General features: G+C 32.1%; 1 protein-coding gene across 1 annotated transcript; it reads left to right on the forward strand.

Moving 5' to 3' along the window:
- The first annotated feature begins 11,617 nt into the window (after positions 1-11,617).
- LOC124827986 (strawberry notch protein (DUF616)) lies at positions 11,618-17,760 on the forward strand. The gene is made up of 9 exons (XM_047301178.2): positions 11,618-12,330; positions 12,747-12,977; positions 13,184-13,397; positions 13,553-13,662; positions 13,741-13,940; positions 14,313-14,416; positions 16,373-16,560; positions 16,663-16,862; positions 17,276-17,760. Exons 1-9 carry the CDS (start codon positions 12,105-12,107, stop codon positions 17,501-17,503), a joined length of 1,701 nt encoding a protein of 566 aa, XP_047157134.1. The 5' UTR covers positions 11,618-12,104; the 3' UTR covers positions 17,504-17,760.
- Positions 17,761-24,529: the final 6,769 nt, after the last annotated feature.

Here is a 24,529-nt window from a genome sequence, read left to right on the forward strand (position 1 = left end):
GTGTAGATTTTATTTACAGAAATGTTTCCTTTTTGTTTCATCTCTAAGTATGGATCTATAATATTAATAGGCTTAGGATTGAGATTAATTATTGGGTTGAATTGAAGTAACCTATCTAATTTACTTGGCAACATGCACCAAAAACCAACAAAGACGAATCCCCTATATGAAAGTTTGTTGACTCTAAAGACATGCTTTATTGGCTAATATTGAATCACCAACCCTTATTAGCTCATAACTCCTCATTAAAGTTAGGTACTCATACTCACAATTATCTCCACACTAACTAAGGAGTCAATAAATAATTTCTTCATTCATCACTTTATGTCATCATATCCCACTCTCATATACATATCCCACTCTCTTCTATATGGAACATATGTGTATATATATATATTGTTATCAAAACACCCTTAATTACTTTGCATAAATAAAAAAATAAATTAAATAATCAAACTATTATTTTTTTAATAAGGATCACCTCAAAAATTGTCTAGGTTTAATTGCCATCATCCTCTCATAAAAATTTATATTCATTTGTGTTTTAGATGTTCAGACGTACCCACCCATATATTGTCTTAAATATTCATTAAATTGTTTTTAATAACAAAAGACACATAATATTATCGAAGATTGAATATTAAAATGACCCACCATTTCTTTTTTTTAATGTGATATATATAAACAAATGTTTTCATAAATATTAAAATAAAATATCAAATAATAATGTATTTATATCAAGTGATTATAGAAAATAATAGGTTTAATACATTATTTGGTCTCTAGTTTTGGGCGATGTGTTCAAAGTATTCTTATATTATTCGAAAGTTTATTATTGTTCATATTTCGTAAAAAACGGTTTAAGTTGGTCCTTTTTTCTTACGACGTTAAAAACCTAACGGCGTATGTTCACCTTAGCCAAATATAAATGACTTGTCCAATTATGTGGCAACTGATCAAATTGACGTGACAAACTGTTCTATAGAGCCTAAAAACCTAACTATGTATGTCCACCTTAGCCAAATATAAATGACCTGTCCAATTATGTGGCAACTGATAAAATTGACGTGACAAATTGTTCTATAGAGCCTGAGCAGATTCCATTTAAATGCCTCTTGTATTTAACGAGCCTCATCAACCCAATCAAAAGACTATGACTCTTGGAAATCTCCAACTTGAAGACGTTACATAGGGTTTCTCCTCCATTTTCGTTTGAGTTCGAGAGTGTTTTGCAAGAAGGGGATTTCAGATTGCAGCGTTTTGGGGTATCCTTTGTTGTGTTTCAGATCTTGCAAATTTCAGGGATTTCAGATTAGGGTTTTGAATCAGGGTTGATTTTTACGTTTTGGGGTTTTTTTTTCTTTATTTGCTAATTGGGTTTCCTTTTCTTGGGTTGATTTTGCATTTTAGGTTTTGGTGTTCATTATCTTGCAATTTGGGATTTCTCCTTACCTTGCTTCCTGTTTCTAATTGCTTTTTTATTTCAGCGTTCAATATGTTGGGTGGTAGTAGAATGGTGAGTCCCATTTATTTTTTGTATACTTTATGCGTGAATGGACAAAGGAGAAGGAAAAGAGAATGGAGATTTTGAATGATGACCGTGTGGGTTTCGAGAGTGTTATTGTGTTTGTGTTGAACTTGAAAAATGATGGTGCTGGAATGGTGTGTTGATTGTGAGTTCGGGATGAAGAAAGAGATAATGGGTTGTTGTTTTTCTATTTGTATAAATGAGATGTAATAATGTATGTGTTAAAAGAATGAAGGTTTATGGTGATAATGAAGGTGAAGAAAAGGTAGATCATGGGCACAGTGAAGGAGAATGGATTTCATTTAACCCTCTGTTAAACATTTTCCACGTCATTAATTTTTATTTTTAAAATTTACATCTTAATTGACCTCAACTTGCCACGTATTGCAAAATTGTACACATCATTTACTTTTGGACACAAAGACAATTATATCGTTACGTTTTTAACGCAGTAAGCAAAAAGGACCAACTTAAACCGTTTTTTTACGGAATATGGGACACTAGTGGACTTTCAGAAAAGTAGGACGACTTTGAATACATCACTCCAAATTAGGGACCAATTGATGTATTAAGCTAAAATAACATAAAATTATACACTATTACAATTACAACATTTATTATATTTTTTTAAAATATTGAGATAGAAAATATATTAGAGTGAGTTTGGCTATATAACAAGTTAAACGGTTTAGAAAGATGAAAAAAATAAATAAAACAAAAACTAATAACCAAAATGAAATGAAAGATAAAATGAAAGATAAGTTTATTGATATACCTAATAAATTAAAAGGTAAATTAGATAATATGCATAAAAGAAAATATGTATAATTAATGATAAGAGAAGACATAATTTAAAGATATAAGTGACTTGATAATATTGAACGAGTTTTAACAAATAAAAAAAATGAATAGCAAAAGAATAAAATTTTATACAACACGACATTATAAGAATTAAGGGAAATATGTATATATCAATTTTTATTATTCCTATCACTATACCCACTTTAAAACTCCATTGTTACTTATCTAATCAACATGAATATTCTCCTTCAAAGCAGGAATATATTCTAATAATACTCACATGTCCAAATATATTTATCATGATTAATATTATTTTTATTGAAAACATATATACTCTCTTGTATTACACTAGATTGAACTCAAATAAGGTTTCATGATTAACCTATAATTTGTTTGCTTCTAATAATGAATTTGAGAAAGAGTGAATAAATCAACTTAAACATTATAGATAAGAAAATGTGAGATTATTTTGTTTTAAAAGGTGGAAACGTGAAAGTAAAAAAAAAAATTAAAGATAAAGACTGTGAATGATTTGATAGATAAAAAATATTTTTTTTTAATTTAATAATTTAATGCTTTTGTATTTTATTTTCAAGTTTTAGTTGCCCACTTCATATTCTAGACATTTGAAAGTCTAGTTACAACTAGTTTCACTTCCAAGTTCATAAAAATTTTATATATGTTTTTAATATTTTTTGTATATTTATACTAAAATATTTTTTTAATGTTTAATGTATTCTTTTTATGTTTGATATATGGTGCATTATTTGGTTTTTTATAATTCATATTTATATGTGTTTATATTTTGTTTATTTAAGAATTGTTATTGAGTTAACCCTAGTTTCTAGTATGAGATTTAATAAAAAAATAATGTATTGTCTCCCAGTTTTATAAAAATATTGAATTTTTTAAAAAATAATATAAGAGGAGACAATACCAATTATGTATTGAATCTTGAATTGTTTGGTTGGACAATTTAAGAAAATTAATTGATTTTTCATAGTTTATTAATGCATATATATTTTAATATACATATCTTAAAATTCATTAATTTTTGTCAATTGTGTTTTGTATTGATCTATGAGTGCATAATTGATTGTGGTTGATGATCACTTTTATTTCGTGTAACTTGAAGACCAATGTGAAATGTTGGCAAAAATTTTGTGAAATTTATGATATGTTGTTTAAAATTGACATGTACCACTAAACTAAAAAAAGATGAATATTCTTGAATGGATTAGATCAAACCATGAATACAAAAGTGATTGAGATGATAATTCTTTTAAAGATTACTGAAATTGTGTGAATAATTTTAATATATATATATATATATATATATATATATATATATATATATATATATATATGATGAGTGCATATTTATGCCCACATTTATGTTTGAAAATTAAAATTTTGATGAGATAATTGTGTTTAAATGGTTGATTTTAAGTTAATTTGTGATGATTTGATATATTGTGTTTGGAATTAAAAGGGACTTAAAAAGTGATTTTAATTGCATAAATTATTCTTGAAAATTCTTACGTTTATTTGTGCAGCTAAATACCCTTAAAATTTAATAATATTTTTAAAGTCATAATCGAGACCAAATCCACGTTTTTCCTTAATTTTTTTGTTATTTATTTATTATTTAGTGGTTCAGTTCTTATTAAACTGAAAGAAAATACTAACCTTTATGCTTCAATTCATAACCGAAGCAAAAAATTCACCATTTTTTACCTACCTTAATATGCTTCAATTGTATGACTGAAACTCAATGTCCAAAATAACCACTTTCGTACCCTTTCCATGCATTAGTATATAGGTAAAAAATAATTGCAGGAGATGTAAATTTACTTATGCTAAAATTACAAAAGTAAATTTATGTATGTTGGTCGAATAATGGATGTAAATTTTTGTTTGTTGGTTGAATAACAAACAAAAAGTGAAGCGATCCAGAAATCCAAAAAAATAAACATCACTAGCCAACTCGAAACCACTAATTGTTACTTTACACATTGACTTGTCAAAATAGGATTTTAAAATACTCAAAAGTGCAGGATCCATAAAAGATGAAAAAACAAAAGTACCTTCAACGCTTAGGGGGCAAGAGGTCTTCCGTCTTATATGTCTCGCCTTCGTGTGATTGTGTTACTGATATAGTTAAGGTGGTTCTAAAGTATCAAGATTTGATACTCTGCCTGAAACAACTAAATCACAACAGGTTAAGCAAAATGAGTTTTACCCAACATAGTGAAATATCTAAGAATACACATTCTGCGAGCATTTTGAGAAATTAGAAGAACCTTGGAATTGGCTTTGGAGTACATGATTTTTTTGGTCTTGAGAACTATTATGAGGAGCTTCTCTTGAGATTTTGTGTTATTCATGGTTGTGGGACTGTGTCAACAACAACATTAATCAAACACATGGCATGCAATAGAGTCAGATGAATGCATAGTAACGAGAAAAAAAGGAAAAGAAAAAAGAATCTAAAACCTGAAAATCTTCTAGTCACCCATGGAAGCCCTAATTTGTAAAAAATCTTAGCTGATGTTGAGACAAAGCTTCACGTAGGGAGAATAGTGAAGGAGAAATGTGCATTGCAAGTTTTTTTAAACAATTTTATGGCTGACTTGTAAATACCAAACGTAAAAAATGCTTTTTTATGTACCTTATAGGTCAAACGTAAAAAGTCTCTTTTACGTCTAGTCTTTACAGGTCAAACGTAGATATTGACAATTTATTTACAAAAATATCATCGTGCATTTTTTGTGTTTGGTCCCTACATGTCAGACATAAATTCATTAATGTAGATGACAATATTTGTGTTAGTGAGACTTGTATTTTTATGTTAAGTGTATTTGCATTATATGATATAGATTAAGTTCGAGTTACATTTTGTATAGGAATATATGTTAACTAATTTATGATTGTAAGTTTTAAGTACAAATACCCATGATGAACATATATCTCTAGGGATGATAATGGGTCGGGTCGGACACGGATAATGCCTACTCGCTATCCGATCCGCAATAGAAAATCTGACTTGTTATCCGTTCCGTTGAATATCCATTTAAAAAATATCTGTGGATGTTTTAAAACTCTTAGGTATCCACGAATACCCGCATATATCTAAAATAAGATGATTTATAGATTTTTAAAATAAAATCTAAAAAATTTACAAAAATAAAAAAATAATTTAATTAAATATAAATTAATTTTGAATTTTAATTAAATTTAACCTAATAAAATATAAATTAAAATTTAATTTTAATTAAATCTAACACAATAAAATATAAACTAAATTTTAATTTTAAATTTTTACTTGAAATGGATACTACAAGTAGTATAATACTCACACCCAACTTGTTTATAGACAAATATTAAATTATTTGTTACATATTACTCGCATGTATGCGTTTAAAATATTCACGTACTCTGTATCAGATTTTTTGTGTGAATATCTACATACGAATAATTTTGTCATCTATATCTCTATGCTTTATTAATGATATAAAGTACATAAATTACAAAATGAAGAGAAAATTCTTGCAGTCACAAACTTTTGATGTAATTATAACTTGATCCTTGATTTTGTGATTTATTTGTAGATTAGTCTTATGTTGACTTAAGTATTAGTCTATATAATATAACAATCTTCATACTTTTCTTTTGTTATTATTAGTATCTTGTCCAATTTTAATTATACCCACTTGTAGATGTATTTATGAATGGATTGGGTATGGTTGACTTGTGTGCATACGTTGATTTTAGTACGTTGGAATGGATTTGCTAGAATTTTGTTCAATTCCTTATCTAAATGAACGTATCTTTTTTGTTTTTTTTGCAATGTATTCATTTTGTCTTTTATATGATTATATATTTCATTATGCATCTAATGAAAATAATCTTGGACGAATTTCGTATATATATACTCTATTTAGGGTACTTAATTTATACACATTAGTTTATATACTATTATTGCAACATCCCAAAAATACAGTGTAAAACCATATACGAGAATCATCACATATTAATAATACTACAGACCAGTTCTACACAAAACGAGATACGTTTATGGCACCTTACATAATAACAGGGGATTTAAAAAGTACGCTAGCTACTATTAGACCGAACGTTTAACAAAATATACTAATACCGTACGGTCTTTACAAAAATAAACTAATAATAGACCAAACACTCTCAAGGTTTGGCCTTCACTTCCGTTGCATCTTCCAACACTTCTTCCAGCAACTTTTCTCCTTCTGCTCACATCCACACGGATGATCATTGCAACAGGACAACGACCAGACGCACAATACAGACAAAAAAGATAAACAGGGTAAGCTTATGTAATTTAATTTATTCAATCACAACATACAACATTTATAACAAAACCAACAACGACCACATCATAATTCATACATCCATGCATACAAATAACGACCACATGACTCTGACTGTCCGGACTGTATGAATCCTGTGTAGCTACGACGTTCGTGCACTCGGGTGATGTAGTAACTGGGATACCCTCAACAGTTGCCACCCGAGGTTGATCCGTTCCGTCCAAGTTAACCTTATGGACTAGGACCTCCTGCCATTCCCACACGTGACTTACTCCTCTCTACATGAGAACGAGTAATCATGGAATATCAGGATGAACGCCGCTAAGCTTTGCCCACATTCATACTTTACCAATCAATAACCACTTTCTGAGATATTCCTCCCTGAAATAATCGTTCATAATCAACTATTTCTACACATCACATCTCAATTTTCCTCATACTTAATCATCCATACATTCAAAGGAAATAAGATCATACGCTCTTATCATAACCCAAGTACGACTCGAATGACGCTTCTTAGAAATTAACGAGACCGAGCGCTACTCATCTACTTCAATAAACAGACTCCTAAGAGTTCAACCGGACGCCACGAAGCCTAGGCCGAGTACTAAGACTCTAGGCCGAACACCTTTTAAAGACCAACACTGACTTATACTAAGTAATAATACTGATGAGAAACTATGAATTGACGAACGCTATCTAGTTTGAATAAAGACTCTAATTCCAAGCACATTAATACTATATTAAAAAAACAAGACCCAACGCTTGGTTTAAGACCGAGCCTTGTAGAAACCAAACACTATTGAACAAGCGCTGGTCCAAGACCAAGTGCTTGTCAGGAACGAGCGCTACTGTGACTGAAAGATTGGTCCAAGACCGATCGCTAATAAAATCACCGGAAACGAATGAATATATATATATATATATATATATATATATATATATATATATATATATATATATATACACACACACACAATTGAGCCACCACTTATTTTGAATGAAAAGAACGATAATGTCTACGACCTTGAGTAGTATATGACACGTTAACTAAACTGTTCAGGAAGTCTAAAGGAGAACTACACTTAGACTGAACATTCATATATACATATCTACTCTTATAACACGCTCTTCATTAACGAAATCCTTTCTAGAAGAAAAACTTAACATGAACGGACGCTCAACGAAAATTGAACGATGAATACAAACTCTAGGTCACAGTTTACCTATTCCTATATAATATTACCGAAAGACTCTTAAACACTATCCCTAACGCATGATAATTCAAGTAAGACCATGCACTTCCAAGAAAAACCGAACACTCGCTAATGACGCTCGACCATACTATCACCTTTACTCAGGCTACCACAGCTTGAATATCAATTCCTATCTCAACTCAATTCACAACATGCATCATTCATCCATTCACACGTTCAAACAAGTAGTACACACATATCTCATATTCATCACATAATCCAACAACGTATCATGCAAACATGCCAACGTTCAAACAAGAATTTAATCAAATTATATAAGCTTCCCTTACCTCTAAGCGTGACCGAACGTTCACAATTTGAACATAATGACTCACCACCAATTTCTTAGAAGACTACGATCACGATTTACGAAACTAACCACATGAAAAACCAGAAAGGCATTTAGAAATGGGTTAAGGAACTTATGTAACTGGAAACTGAGTTTGCATGTACAGAGAAAAACCACTTGGCTGAGAGAGGTGAACTTACCAGTCCAGAATTCAAAACTGATCGGTTCAAACGAATGCCCTCGACGCCGGGAGCATTCAGACGGTGTTTGAGTGGTGATCGGAAGAAGAAAAGATTAAGATTTCTTAGAGAGAAGTAGGGGGTTTTAGAGAGAAGGAAAAGAAAATGAAAGTTCAGAGCTTTGAGAAAGAAGGGTGCATGCAGAAGTGGCGTGCATTTTTGAAAACTTTGAGTTATGCTTCTACCGTCAAAACCGAACGTCCAATCTGCATCACACACCTGTCTTTTACTATCTGATTTTCAGATCCCTACCTTGACACATATAATCCACTAAAATGGGGTTTTGAGTGGATTTTAATGGCCTGACAATTATATAATATAATATGTAATTAAGTTATTTGAAGGGTGATAGGAGTGGCGTTTGCAATGAGCAAGAGATACATATGATACGCACGTAAAAATTACTTTATCCTTACGTCATTTTGTGTTGCATTAACAAAATATTTTTCCTTCAAATATATATTTGTCATTTATAAATTTGTATCCATATTAGATTCGGATAATGAACATTCTTATAAAATCCTACGGTATGCTAGTTAATTAATCAACGTTCCATAAACTTTCGTCTAAACAAAACATTCCATAAACTTTCGTCTAAACAAAACATTCCATAAACTTATGTTTTTATGTTTTTTAATGCAATTTTGAATGGTGAATTGAATGTCAATAATGTTGTGCTGAGTCAACGCGGTCCAAACCTATTCAAGTATTTATAATTTTATTGTCTCCCATTGGGTTAGGTTGATGACAACTTGACATAAATATGCTTAATTATGATAAAATTAAATATGATTAAAAATTAATAAGTATGAAAAGTTGACTATTAAACTACTTGAGTTTTCGTGTTAAAAGGTTCAATTTTAAAATAGCAAAAGTCAGTAAATACGTTTTGCTCTTAAGTACTACTCTCTTCCTTTTCTTTAATTGTTTATCTCTTAAGATTTTTGAATATGATATAATTTATTTTTAAGTGTACTCTTGATTTAATTAATATTGAGAAAAAATAATAATAATAATAATACATATAAATATACAAAAGAAGTATGAAACCAACTCACTTAAAAGTAGTACCTTAAAAAAATAAGTATTGTTTTTCGGACTTAGGTGAAGAAACTTTAAAAAGACTATATTTAAAGAATGAACCAATATTTTCTAGTAATAAAAATGATTATATTAAGTTTTAAAACATTAAATTTGTATACAAGTTTTAATATATTTAATGTGTATTTCAAATATAATGGTTTTATATAATCCTCTCGAATAATCACGAATCCCTTGATACAAATTTATTAAATGTATGGAAACATAATATAAGAATTAATCATGTCATCAGTTTCTATTTAAAACTAACAAATATTGTATTTCCAAGATTAAAAAAGTACAGATTTTAAGAGACAATATATATTTTGAAAGTTCAAAGTGTGATATTATGATATGTCTGAGTTTGAGAAAAAGAATATTTGATTCAACTTAAAATTTATTGATAATAGGACTGAATTTATTGATTTTACGAAAACGCACAAGTTAATAATGGGACTGAATTTGTTTATTTTAACAATAAAATTCTTAAATAGTTTTAAAAACTTTTAAAATATACATTTAGCTGCAATTAAAAGTGTTCTTGAAAAAGATTAAGACGTTCCTACCAGACCTTCTGACTTTGCAGTGCTCCCAATTTATACTTGTTTTATGGACTTTTGCTTAATGAGCTTATGCTAAATAGACTAGACTTAGTCTTAGACTATTTAAGTTGTCTTAATCTAAATATTAATAATATGTGATTATCTTAATGACGTTATTAATTAGAGATGATGTCAATGACCAGAAATAATATCATCTCGATCTTATCCCGAACAAATATAACAAAAATGTATTTAACTTTGTATTTTTATTGAAGTTTTGTACTTATCTTTTTCTTATTTCACCAGAAATTATTAGAAATTGGAGAGTTCTTAAGAGTCAACATTTTCACGCACACATGTATTTTTATTTATTTATTGATTATTGTTTATTGCGTTCAAACTCTTGATTGAGAGTTGTTTTGGAGAGAAAAAGAAGGAAAAATGGAACAAAATCTGCTCAAGGAAGCAAAATACAATGAAGAATACGTTTCAACAATTTGCGAAAGAAACAATGATAATGCAAATGTTCAGAAACAGATAAACATGATGCAACTTGCACACAAAAGGAAACAAAAGATGATGCACTAACTTCAACCAACCTTTTGGATCATAGATTTTCAAGACAAACCCTTATTTCAAAAGTACAACCTAATCATTTTACATCCTAACAAATTTGAAAGAAACCAAACCCTAAGAGGAAATATCTGAAAATTGGAAAAAACAAATCACTTTTTCCATTTCAGTTAAATGCTAACAAATTACTCAATCCTTCTATTTGGTGCTTTTGGTGCTCACAATCACAATATATTTAGCATCTCCTAAAATTATTAATTAAAATATTATTTTTTAAAATATTTTTCAAGTCACCTTCTCCAACCAACCATTGAAAGAACAATTATTTCATCGAACAAGTTAGATTTCTTTCAAAAATTGTCTCTGTCATGCCTATTATGAAGGTGTTCAAACATATCTACAATGATGATAAAATAATCATATGCAGTGATGAAGAAAGTGATGTAATTGAAAGAAACCTGTTAGGATCAATATCTATGAAACAAAGTGGAGCCAATCTCCCTCTGCACATAATATTTCTTAAAACACCATAAAATTCATTGTATGAACGCAATTTAAAGTATCTAACATCAATGAGTTGATCAGTCTCCACGTTAATAGGGAGAGGCAGAGCATCATGGTTGTCCACAAATTGGACAAATGGAATACCGACAAACAAATTAAAAAAAATATTATTAAAGCGAGATTTCAGATGTTCTTTTTTTTAGTTAATGAACTGTAACAGCGTTGAGTTAAGATAATGATTAAGAATAATGGCACCGTTGATTTAACGACAATAATTTATGAAAGTTAGCAGATGTCAAAATATGAGGAGGGAGAGAGCCATTTTTCAATTCCACGTCATAATTAGTGAGGCACGAGTGTCTGAAAGAGGCAAATGTTGTGCAGACCAGCTATAAGAGTTCACAAATTTTCAGGTTTCTATTTTCATAAAAATTTTAATCCCCAATAAGGTAATTTTCCCTCTTATAAATAATATTCAATGAAATTTTTATCTGACTCTGAGATCATCTTCCTCACTTCCGGATCAGCGGAAAAATAAACCATTTCTTTTTTACAGTTTGAATATTGCGATCCCGGATTTCTTCCCAGTGTCGGATTTCGGAAAACCCTACAGGGCCAATCAGAAACCCTAGATTCGTCCTCATTTCTGGAGAATTTTTCAGTGTAACATGAACATATTTCAGTTGATTTTTCAGGAGGCGCGAGTTTCATTCGGTTCTGTTCTTTGTGTTATTTCGGGATCTTGAATAACCATAAAGGGGAATCAACTTTGTTTTATTGCTATTGTTATTGTTTATTTGTTTTTTTTTTTCCCATTGTTGAGTTGGAAGTGAGAGTGGGATTGATGAGAGTGCATTGGGAATTGGTGGCGTTGGATTTTGTTGCGTGGATGAATGCGTGATCTGGGTGGAGAGAAAGAGAAGGGCGAGGAATGAGTGGGGCATAAATGTCTGCTCCATTGGGTATTGGAATTCGTTCTGGAAGTTATGGGTCTTTGGATAAACAGGTACAGAACGGCTCTGCACGAAAGGCAACAAAGATGCTCAAGGAGAAGGAGAAGGAGAGGTTGTTCCTTTGGATCTGCAAGTTCGCTGGTCGCAAGAAAGTCGGAATGCTCTTCCTCTGTCTCATCTCTGCTGCAGTTTTCATCTGGGTTTTGTATGTTGGAAAAGGTTCTCTCACTCTCTCCTTTTTCCTTTCATTTCTTTATTTATTTATAGTTGCTGTGTTAAATTGTAATTATGTGATTGCATTAAGTGTTTATTACAATTTAAGCACCTAGTTCTTGGGTCTAGTGGAAGGTAATAGTTTCCACAACAATGCAACAAAGTTTAGTTCGACTACCTGCTGAGAAAGATGTGCGCATTTATTATCTGATATTATCTTGAACAGAATTGCCTGGGCGGATACCTTGTGGGGAGTGGGATTTCAATTTTATCGTTCATGTTTTGTGTGGTGATATGCCATTTTTATCTAGTTCTTTTGTTTGGCTCAACTGGGTTTACTAGAATATGCCGTGAGTTTTGATTTTCGTATGTCGTTTTTATTTAGAACACAGTATGATGCTTGTCGTGTGGCTTGCTTTCAGGTGAAGATTCTCAGGAAGGAAACACAGTGCCAAGCATTAGTGATAATGAAAGCATGTCTGCAAGTGATTCTAAATCTGAGATCTCTAGGAAAAATGCAATGGACTTAACTACAAAATTGAGCTCTCCACCCCCTGGCTATTTTTTGGGCTACAATCTTCCTCCAGGGCATCCTTGTAATAGCTTTACACTTCCTCCCCCGCCTGCTGATAAAAAGCGTACTGGGCCACGTCGTAAGTTCCTGTAATTTGCTGCCTAAAATATTTTGCACACTATTTGACACTTAATAATTTAATAGTTCTTCCCGGCATCCCCGTATAGATAATTTAGTTCTTCGAAAAATTTGTGATTCATGTCTGTATGGAGGGCCTGGGATATGTTGTAGGCTGCTAACATGTATGGTATTTCTCCTGAATATCCGAACTTGTTTATGTTTTAGCGTGCCCGGTGTGTTACCTTCCTGTGGAAGAAGCCATTGGACTGGTGCCAAAATTGCCCTCACCTTCACCGGTCCTTAGGAATTTAACATATGTCTATGAGGAAAATTTAAGTAGAGATCGAGAGTTTGGTGGTTCAGAATTTGGTGGATATCCTACTTTGAAGCAGAGAAATGATTCTTTTGATATACGAGAGTCGATGAGTGTGCACTGTGGGTATGTTTTACTTTTGTTGAATTTTTCCCTTATAAGTTACATCTATACCAAGGAATTTTCTTTCGTGGTTATAGTTTTCTGTGCTAGTACTAAAGCATTATTGTTCCTTTTAACTGACATGAATCCGTTTTCTATCTTGAATGATGAATGCTCAGATTTTTAAGAGGAATAAAACCTGGCCGCAAAACAGGATTTGACATGGATGAAGCTGACCTTTTTGAAATGGAGCAGTGTAATGGAGTGGTTGTTGCGTCCGCCATATTTGGTCTGTACTAAGTGATTTCTGAATTTATTAATTTGTTTATTAGCTTGTAATTGATTTTAAGTCAAATTTATTGTTCAGGAAACTTTGACGAGATAAACGAGCCAAAAAACATAAGTGACTATTCAAGGAAGACTGTGTGCTTCCTTATGTTCGTAGATGAAGAAACAGAAAAATATCTGAGCAGTTCTGGCAAGCTGGGAAGCAGCAAGAAGATTGGTTTATGGAGAATTATTGTTGCTCGGAATCTTCCTTATGCAGATGCAAGACGGACAGGAAAGGTCAGAATTACATTTGACCGATACCATCATGACTGAAATAGAAATTAGCACATGGATTGTTAGCCATCATTGTTACTGATATTTTTCAAATAGCTGTGTGGTTCAGTATGATCTGGTCATTGCTGTGGGAAAGTAATATTGTTTGGATGTGGCTTCACCTCTGGTTAATCTACCTTCTGAGGCTTAATACTGCCATACTTATTTGCATACACACAAAGGGGAGGGTAAAGTGCTTAGATCATTAGACCTCCTAGTACAGGCTAGATCCTGTGTATGAATTGAATAAAATCAAAGTTTTGCGTAGGCATTTATGTTTCTCGTTCCTAAAGTAATACTTTCATTACCCTGTAATTTTTATTACCTTTTCCACAGATTCCAAAGCTTCTGTTGCATAGAATGGTTCCAAATGCTCGCTACTCTATATGGCTTGATGGGAAGCTTGAGCTTGTTGTGGATCCATATCAAATTCTTGAAAGGTATATTCTGGGGAATCTCTTTGATAATGTATATAATATATAATATACCACTATGCCTATTCATTCTATATGTGAAAGTGATAAGTATTCTCATTTCAGTCCTATGATTAGTTTTCTAAATAATTTAGCATGTAGGTTTCTGTTCTGTTTAATTCTGTTTTAGATATGCACCCCTCCTATTTTAATGCTCATAACCCACTGTGAGACTAGGTAATATGAGTTTGATCAGTATGCACAGTTTTCGTGTGGTCATAATTGCTCTGTAAGTCCAAATACAGACATTCTCCATGATCCATTATGGTTTGTCCTCCAAGATGTAAGGTGCAACTCACATATATCTCCTTATTATGTGCTTATTGCTCCATAAATACTTTTTTGGATTTTATAGCTTAACATGAAAATCCTAGAAGTCTAAGTAGGGAATTTCTTTCCTGCCCAAGTTGACATCTTAATCTATCTAGACAGAAAGTCCCTTCAGATTGTCCATGGATGACGTCGTCAGTGTAGTTACGAGTTTTCAAAGAAAGCAAATGAATGGTCTTACTGTAGAGCTTTCTACCTTGAAATGGTTGCCAATACTCAAGCTGTGGATTTTCTACTATTGTATATTGCTAACCAATAATATAATATAATAGTGTTTTCAGAGCATAGCAGTGGAAACTGAGGCTAACTTAATCATCAACTAGATTAAACTCTATTCTAGTCGCACTTTCAGTTAATCCCCTACGGACTGTTTGCGTAACTATCAATACCCTTACAACACAAGCCCTACATAATATATTCATTGCAGTTGGGACTCAACATTTCAGCATCATTGGCCCATACACACCCGATGCACCAATCCAATGTGCCCTTTATTTTTATTGCAAAGCAGTTCGGAACCAAAAAATGGAGAATACAAAGTCCTTTAAGAATAACATAAATAGAAAAAAAAAACAGAAGTTTGATACTACACATGAGCCATTTTCCTTCTTCACGAACTCCTCATGTAGTCTGCACAACATACCTGCTAATAGATCCATGATTTTTCAGTGCAAAAGTTGTTTGTTTTGGGGCAACAGAGGTACGGTAACTTGTACTAAATCCCATGATTACTGGCTAGAAAATCAATACATGTTTTCTGTAGATAAGATAGGATCAGAAGTCTTGATCTCTGCCTCTGCATTGTATAAATTAGGATAATTATTGTCATGTGGCATAGATATTTCTTCAATTGATATTTCTGACATTAGTGCTCATAAGATAGCTGGTATGGAAAACATCCTTGAAATTGAATTTGTCTCTGTAGTATACGAGGAAGGGGATATCTACTCTGGATTCAACTTAGAGTAAATTGTGTTGTGAACATAATGAACTAAAATGCCATGGTGGATATACCATTCTTTGAGATCTTCGAAAAGAAGTTCAGTTAAGAGGAGCCTTGTACATCAATATTTATCTTTGAAGCTTTTCTTCTAGGACATATTTTATTGGCTTGCAACACTAATATTTCTCGTATGTAAGTACTGGAATCTTGTCAAATGCAAATTTCAGCTTACAGGAATTCTCATTCACAGATCAATAATTGAACTGTTAACAGCCTCTGTGAATTTCTTTTTGTTCATTTTACGGCACATTATTGTTGGTTTTCCAGTCGGTTTTGTTTAATCGTTTTCTTACCTCAACTTCATGCTCGATTTTAGATTCCATTGAGTTGCTAACCGAGGTGTTATAATATGTTTCTGGATGAACAAAATACTGATATATGCAGTATTTGTTTTATGAAAATCAAGCTTGAGTTTTTACTGGATTTATATGTACGTTAATGTGGAGTGTTGTTGACCAAAATGCAATTAATTTGGGGTCATATTTCATGCTTGTGTTCTTTCTGACTTTTTACAACCTATATTTTCCTTTTCCTTTTCCTTTCCCATCATACATGTTTTGACACCTAAACTACCCTTCACCCTTGTTTAGGTTTTTGTGGAGAAATAATGCTACTTTTGCGATATCAAAGCATTATAGACGTTTTGATGTATTCGTTGAGGCTGAGGCAAATAAAGCTGCTGGAAAATATGAAAATGCCTCCATTGACTTTCAGATAGAGTTTTACAAGAGAGAGGGATTGACCCCGTATACAGAGGCCAAGCTTCCTCTTATAAGTGGTAGGTTAAACTGGCTTTCCTATATTTATCTGGAATGAGATGCACTTCATTTTTTTTCTTATAAACTTTTTTCAAACTCCAAACATCATGTCTGAGTTGCAGATGTTCCCGAAGGATGTGTGATAGTACGAGAACATGTTCCTATAAGCAACCTCTTTACTTGTCTTTGGTTCAATGAAGTTGACCGATTTACTTCAAGAGACCAGCTTAGTTTCTCAACAGTAAGGGACAAAATTTTGTCGAGGGTAGATTTTCATTTTCACATGTTTTTGGATTGTGAACGACGCAACTTTGTAGTTCAGGTAATTTTTATATCTTGCTAAGATTTCACTATCTTTCTATTGCATTGATTTCCAGAAGGTACATACTGATTCTGATCAGACAAACATTTAGTAATGCAATAAAGATGAACACATGCATGTGCATGATTCTGAACAGTTAAAATATTTAGTGAATGCAATTAATATATGCACATGCTTGTGCTCAACCTTTAGAAAGCAAATTCATCAGACTCCTTTTATTTCTGTTTCATTGTTTTTCTTTGTTTCTTTTAATGTTTTCACATCTAGATAGGAAAAGAAGTACTTGACTCATTTATTACATTACATGGGGTGGATCTGATCTATTCCATCATTAATTTTTGTAATAGTAACGTTTGTTTTACTTCAAAATATTTAGTTGTGTTATGAAAGTGTATCCAACCACCCTTTTGCAGAAATACCACAGAGATCTATTGCTGCGCCTGGCTCCACCAGATACCTTTGGTCACAGTTCACCTCCTCCACCATATCCTCCTCCATTGCATGTGCTTGAAACATCACCTGAGAAGGGTGCAAACTCATCCATTAAACGAGGCCCTGGAAGGCGTGGAAAAGATCGAAAAGCTGGTCAGCGGCGCCACCGCAAAGTTGCAGCCGGAAGTAGAGAGATGGAACCGAGTTAACAGTTTTGTCTGGGTGATTAGATCATCATTATTATTATTTTATTTTTAAATTCCACTTTCAAAATGTCATTCGTTGCAGTAGTGGAGGAAAAAATGTGCCAGATGAGTGTTGTATTGTTTCCACATAGATGCTCTCATTCTTTTTACTATCCGCAATTGTCCATTTTTGTTAATTTTTTACTGTATATATAGTAAAATTTTCAATAATTATACTATGGGTTGCCACTGAATTCCTCATGTGGTAACATCCTTTGCTATTCTCCTATCACTGAAAAATGTGCTTCCTCTTTGTCATGCGAGAAGGAAATATCAAGACTTGTTGGAAAGATATACAAGATATCTTTTGCATTACATATATTTTTAATGGAAAAGAAAAGAAAATCCAAAAACCTGGAGACTAAATGTTAGATTTTTTGGTGTTAAGAAACCTAAATACTATCTCCGAATTTTATTGAATGAAAATACACTTAAAGCAATCAATAGCACTTAAGGGAAAACATTTTCTTACACAGGACAAATTCATTCTGTTTTTGTAATAAAACACTCAACAACCACCAAAATACACATCCACCTCCTTAAAAGACATAAACAAAACATAACTAACAAAGGAATTGTCCCAGTGGTCAAAGAAAAATTACCCCTTCATGTTATGAAACTCCTTCTAACTCTCCCAACAACCACTTATTAATTGTCCTGTTTATTTTTTCTGAAGTAAACCTTCCAAGATCTATCAATACTATCACGGGTTTGAACAACCTTGTCCTCAAGGTTGAAATCGGGAAATTGGTCTCTAATTAGTGCTTCTTCCTCCCAAGTTACACTATCAGGACCCCCTTCTTTTCGTTCAATAAGTACCTGCGGAACATTGAGGTTTTGCAAAGAGTGTAATATGCTATCTAAAACCTTGAGAAGGACACAACTTGACTCTTTGTATTGCAGCTCAACTGACAATTCCTGCTTTGCTGGCAAATGGTGATTCGTCATTGTGCGCCTAAGCTAGAAAACATGAAAAATTGGATGTATCCTTGCAGATTTTGGCAATTGTAAACGAAAAGCGACCTAACCAACCTACTTTAGGAAGGGAAAAGGCCATAATACCTGGGTGCAAGTTTAGGATGTAATTTGGCCGGCATAAACATATTGTTACAAATGAGGTGCATTGGTATTTTTAAACTAATGATTTTGATGATGCTGCAAGAGAAGAGTTCGAAGAATGAAGTTGTAATTTATTTGAAAGCACTTTTGTAGACTGAAAATGTATTAGGAATAACTTTGAACATGTAAACACCTAGAAATTTCCTGTCCTTAGGATATTTGCGCGTATAATCGATTATTTGATGTAATAATCGATTACCACGAGCCTTTTTGAAAAACCATTGCTCTCGTAGATAATCGATTATCCTGGTATGTATAAGAATTGCCCAAGTATCGCAGATAATCGATTATTCCTCAGGATAATCGATTATCACTTTTTTAAAAACCCTGTAACGGACTTGAATAATCGATTATTACTTACAATAATTGATTATCACTGGCAGTTGTATTGTGTCTTTTTAAATTCAGACCTGTGGGCTATATATAGTTGTCTAAAACCCTTAGAGGGTTTATCTAAGTCATTTGAGAATACAATGTGATCTGAGGAAGTTCTCAAGTGTTAGTTCATTGCTCTTGTCAAGTCTTGTGAATAGGAGAAACTCGCGCTTTGTATGTCAAAGGTCGGAGTAGTTCTCTTCAATTTGGCAGAGCTGTTTTCTTCCGGTTCGTTGGTGGGAGGAAGATTTTCTGCTGCACTGTTCCGGTTCGTCTGTCGAAGGAAAGTGTTCGTTGTTTGCTTCCAGTTCGTTTGTCGAAGGAAGTTTCCTTCCGTTCGTTTGTCAAAGGAAGGTTTTATCATTCTTATTTCATTCACTATATTGTAATCTGTAAAACTACTTTTAGTGAAAAAGTTAATCACTATTCATAGTGATTAACGACTGGACGTAGAATCTTTTGATTTGAACCAGGATAAAAATCATTTGTGTGATTTTTCTACTCCCTACACTCTTTACATTTTTTGCACATCAACTATTTGATAAAACGTTTAAGAGAAAATTAAAGGAACCATTTTTTAAATTGACCGAACAAGCTCTTTGCTTTTAACAATCCGTATCGTATTCTGAGTTTCATTATTTTCGTTGCGCAATATCGGTACCGATCGGTTCCAACACATCTGTCTATGAGGTCTAATATTCAAAAATACCCAATCTCCCACCTGAATTGTGGTTGGCCGCCTTTTCTTATTAGCAAATTTCACCATCTGATCTTGGGCTCGTACAAGGTGAAATTTCAGTTGCTTAAGTGCCTCATCCCTGTCCTTAAGGTCTTGCACTACTGTTTCAATTGACGTTTCATCGAGAACAAAACGAGATATGGTAGAAGATGAACAACCATAGACTAAAATATAATTCTTAGGTTAGGAAAACATCACTTTATAACTTTTTCAATGTACATTCCCAACTTGTGAAATTTTACTATTCTTAAACTAAGCTAGAAAGTTCTTACTATTTACCAAATTGAAGATATAATGGAAACAACAACAAATCCATATTTTTTATTGGCTCTTGTAAACAATTTTTTAAATATAATCACTTTAATTCTTAAGAAAACCTCAACATAACCTTTCTATTAAAATGTCATTTATCTTAACAACAATACACCTTATCCCAAGCTTACTCTAATGAACATATATACTCATATGGAACTCCAAGCAGAATTTGTTCTTTTAAATTGAGTTATATAACCTTACAAATAAAATTTCGAGACCAGCCCTCTAAAAACTTGATTTGTGTTTTAAGAAATTGTTGTATTTGAAAAAAATATGAAAAAACATGTTTTGCACCACATATTTGATAAGAAGAAAATTTTCATGTATAGTAGAAGAGATCCTTTCCATTTGACAAGCTTAACTTTGATATTATCCTTAATGGACATCAAGTAAGCTTTCCTTAGCTTATTTATTAACAAAGGAACAACTTAATAGGTAAAAGTTAGAAGGTACACATCCTTCTCAAAAATCAAGTATACTTCAAAATCTTGTCTCTAATGAATATTTTTATTAAAATAAAATTTTAACTTTAAAAAACTAAGTACAAAAGGTAGAGACCTTTGTTGAAAATCAAGCATTGTCTCTTGATTCTATCAATCTTGTTTCTATAAAAAAATTTAGTAGTATCAAACTTTGGTTTCTCACTACTCATCAACAATTCATAAGTTAATTCATTCATGTAAAAGAATATTGACATTGACTAGATTCCTCATAGCACTTCTAAAAAAAATCATATTGTCATCAACATGAAATGTAAGTGAGAAAAATTAAATAATTTAGATCTTACACTCATCGTTAGAAATTTTTTAAATAGTCATACTCAATATCTCTTTCTTTTAACTTGGAATAGAAGAAGGGAGAATAGGAATTTTTCTTACCTTGCTCCTTTTAAACAAGAAAGAAATCATAAAGCCCACCATTTATTAAAACAAATAATTTAGAATATTTAAGAATAATAGAAATTCTATTACATAAAGTATGATTAAAGTAAAGAACTCTTACACTAGTGTAACGATACTTTTCTATGTTGGTTCCGAAACCAACATAGATACATACAACATAGAATTTTTATTTTTTATGTTAATTCTAAAACAACCGGTATAAAAAATTTCTATGTCTCTTTTTCATTCTATCATCACATAAGATCCTGTCACATTTCTTTCTAAAATTCTCCTTGAAACCTTAATTCCACCATTGCTCATTACCTTCAAACGATCAACAATGGCGTAAGGTCTCAAACCTTTCATAAACTCCTTCTTACTCCCCAAAACCTTAAAGCTCAAGACCAAGCAACAAGAGGTCTTCATCAACATCGCCACAACACCTTTTCAACATCCTCTATCATGATCTATGAGTTCAACCCATACTTCAACTATCGCACCTGGCTCTTCCTCACGTGCAATGGCTTCGCTGAGTTTTAGAACTGGTTCGAGTCCTCATACTCGCTTGGTTGGATCACAAGTGACATGCTTTACCCTAACCTCATGTTCATCGTCGTTGACATGCACTCCATACTCTACTTTCTCTACCTCTTCGTTCACATCCATGAGGTCAACATTCTCATCGCCCCTTTCTTCACCTCCAATACCACTCTCATCGCTACTTCTTCGCCAAGGAGGTCTAGGACTCCAACATTGGCATAGAAAACACATTATTGCACCTGCATTGATCTTAATATGAAGAAAACCCTAAATGAGAGGAAAACACCCACTTACCATACGAGAGAGTTACGAGAGTGAGAGCAGGAGTGCCACGAGAGCGACAACTACAAGAGTGAGGAGGAGACGACAAGCACCAAAGCAAGGAGGAGACGACCGTAGATAGGGTGCATTAAGGAGGAAAGCTGGAAGTCTGGTGTAGAGAGGAGGAAAGTGTGATTGAAATGCGAGAATATTAGGGAGAAGAAGGAAATTAAACATATTATGTTGATTATAATGAATATCTGACATAGTATCTTTATTTTAAATTTACCGCCGGTATAATTAGTATAAAAAGTCTCATCATAGTTATAATTCTACCACCGTTTCACTTATTATGGCAAGTGGATTATAAATGTCATAATAAGTTGTCATAAAATTCAATTTTTACACTAGTGTTAATAAAATATAAAAGCATACTAAGTATGATTGCATTGAGTCAATAATTTAACACATGAAAAACATCTGAGTATTCACAACTTTATGCATTAACTTCTATGTAATTCTTTGTTTAAATCAATTTGTCGAAGTTAGGATGAGGATGAGAAAGTTGGACAGTTCATCGTCCATAGATTGTATTGTGACTTTGTGTTGAATTCTTTGATGGTGACTTACCCTGGAAAATTCAATTTGTTGTCATCTGCATTGAAGATTTTTTTTCCTAGGAAATCAGAGAAGGTATGAGTAAGGTAGTGCCTTTTTGGTAGTTGGAGAAATGAGTCTTGAGAATGCACTCTATAGTGATGGGTAACCAGTGATTACTTAACGACCAATGAAACTTTGATAAAATCATATAACCACTAGATAAGACAGACCAATGCGTGAGTATTCAATTAACCACATTTGTTTAATTAATAATATTTCATGAATAAATAAATTAATTAATTAATGAAAACAATTAATTAATTTTAGGTAAAGAAATTAATTGTATTTATTGAATAATAATTATGTATAAATAGATTAACTAAGAATAGTAGAGAATCACATTGTTTTTTGTGCATTTTTAAAATCCAATTTCCCAACTTTAGAAAGGTACAAAGAAGTGACAAGGTGCATTATTTGCACTAACAACATAAAAGATGTCATACAATGCACGATTTCAGTGCACATCTAAATTTAACACGTCGTTTCATTGCACAACTTTAAAGTATTTATAAATTCAAAAGAAGTTGTTATCTTAATGGCACAACAAAAAAAACAAGGTCATCTCCTGTCATAATTTCACGCATTTATGAATATAATTTAGGATTAATTATTTAAATGATCCCCACTTTGGTGGAATGTGTCAACTGTTAGAGTTGATAATAAAATAATAAAGATCACGAAGAAAGGATTTTCCGAGCCGTGTAGACCACTGTCCTTAAAGACTTATACGCGGTGTATTGCACAATACCCCTAGGATATAACATGAACTTCTAAAAAATTTATGAGGATCTTAGAACTAGTAAGGATTTCTAAAAAGAGTATAAAATAGACCAGAATTTTCTTACAAGGAAAACGGGAAGAGAGAATGAGAAAATGAAAGAATGAGAGAAATGGTTTGATGTGTAGAAAAATTGACTGAAATGCTCTATTTATAGAGCTAAAATCAAAAGGGTAACGACCCATTGGTGCCATGACTTGCGAGATACACCTTGCATCACAATGTTCGACAAAAATCGTTCAAGCCAACTTCCCAAGGCTTGCGGTGAAAGATCACAACCTTAAAAAAAATAACGTTCATCTGCAAAAGGAAAACCCAAAATCAACATTCATAATGTTACATATTCAAGACATATGCATCTTCAATCGAAAATCAAGCCCACCTCATTATTAATGGACGCTTTATTTTTAACTTTTACTTGTAAATCACGCAAAATCCCTTCTCGTCATCTTCTCGCACATAAAACAAACCCTTATTCCAATTTTGTTTTCAATTTTGTTATTTTTCTTATCAGCCTTAATTTCCACATTATAGGATTATTATGTGCCACGTATGCATAAATTGTGACTAAACCATTCCTAATTAGTCCGTCGTTAACGAATTTAATGATGTAAAAAATTTATCTTAATTGATGCTTATTAACAAATTTAATATGAAATTGACCATCAAAGACTAAGTTGACACGTTTCCACCAAAGTAGAGACCATCACACTAGTTAAATCTATAATTTACTAAATCAAAATTGTGTTCAATGAGTATAACTTTCTTTATTAATGGTTTACAACACAAGTCATTTCTGAATTATACTAATGCATTTTTCTTTCAAATTGAAACCAAAGTCATCAATTAGATACTTGTGAAATTTTTTGCCCTGAGCACAATTTATCCAAAAGTAGTATTTTCTTTTTTATTTACTCATTCTTGTAATTTTAATGCAATATTACACATAAAACTCATATCCTTTATATGCCTTTATGTATAAATATAGATAATAAAATAAAATTATAATTTTTAAATGATAGTAATAAAATTTTAATGTATTATTTAAATGAACTTAATTTATAATATTTTTTAATAATTTTTTAAAATTTATTATACTAATTACATTATTTAGAAACTTTTCTCTTATTTTTTTATACTTTTTACATTTTTTCATTGATCCAAACAATTCACTCTCACCACCTTTGAGATCCACTTATTTTTCACTTTCTACGACCTATCTATTCCAAACACAAGCTTAATTTTGCATCTCCAACATGTGTGTATAAGCTTCTCTATGCAACATAAAAAAAAACACCCAATGACAACATGAGCACAATCTC

The sequence above is a fragment of the Vigna umbellata genome, chromosome 1 (assembly GCF_029865625.1).
Source record: "Vigna umbellata cultivar VRB3 chromosome 1, Vumbellata_1.0, whole genome shotgun sequence".
NCBI lineage: Eukaryota > Viridiplantae > Streptophyta > Magnoliopsida > Fabales > Fabaceae > Vigna > Vigna umbellata.

What these genes read in the sequence shown, in the direction of transcription:
- LOC124827986 (XM_047301178.2), top strand. Translation starts at nt 12,105, where the DNA reads ATGTCTGCTCCATTGGGTATTGGAATTCGTTCTGGAAGTTATGGGTCT. An exon ending in GGTTTTGTATGTTGGAAAAG is followed by an intron (nt 12,331 to 12,746) that starts GTTCTCTCACTC and finishes GCTTGCTTTCAG; the next exon opens with GTGAAGATTCTCAGGAAGGA. An exon ending in TCGATGAGTGTGCACTGTGG is followed by an intron (nt 13,398 to 13,552) that starts GTATGTTTTACT and finishes ATGAATGCTCAG; the next exon opens with ATTTTTAAGAGGAATAAAAC.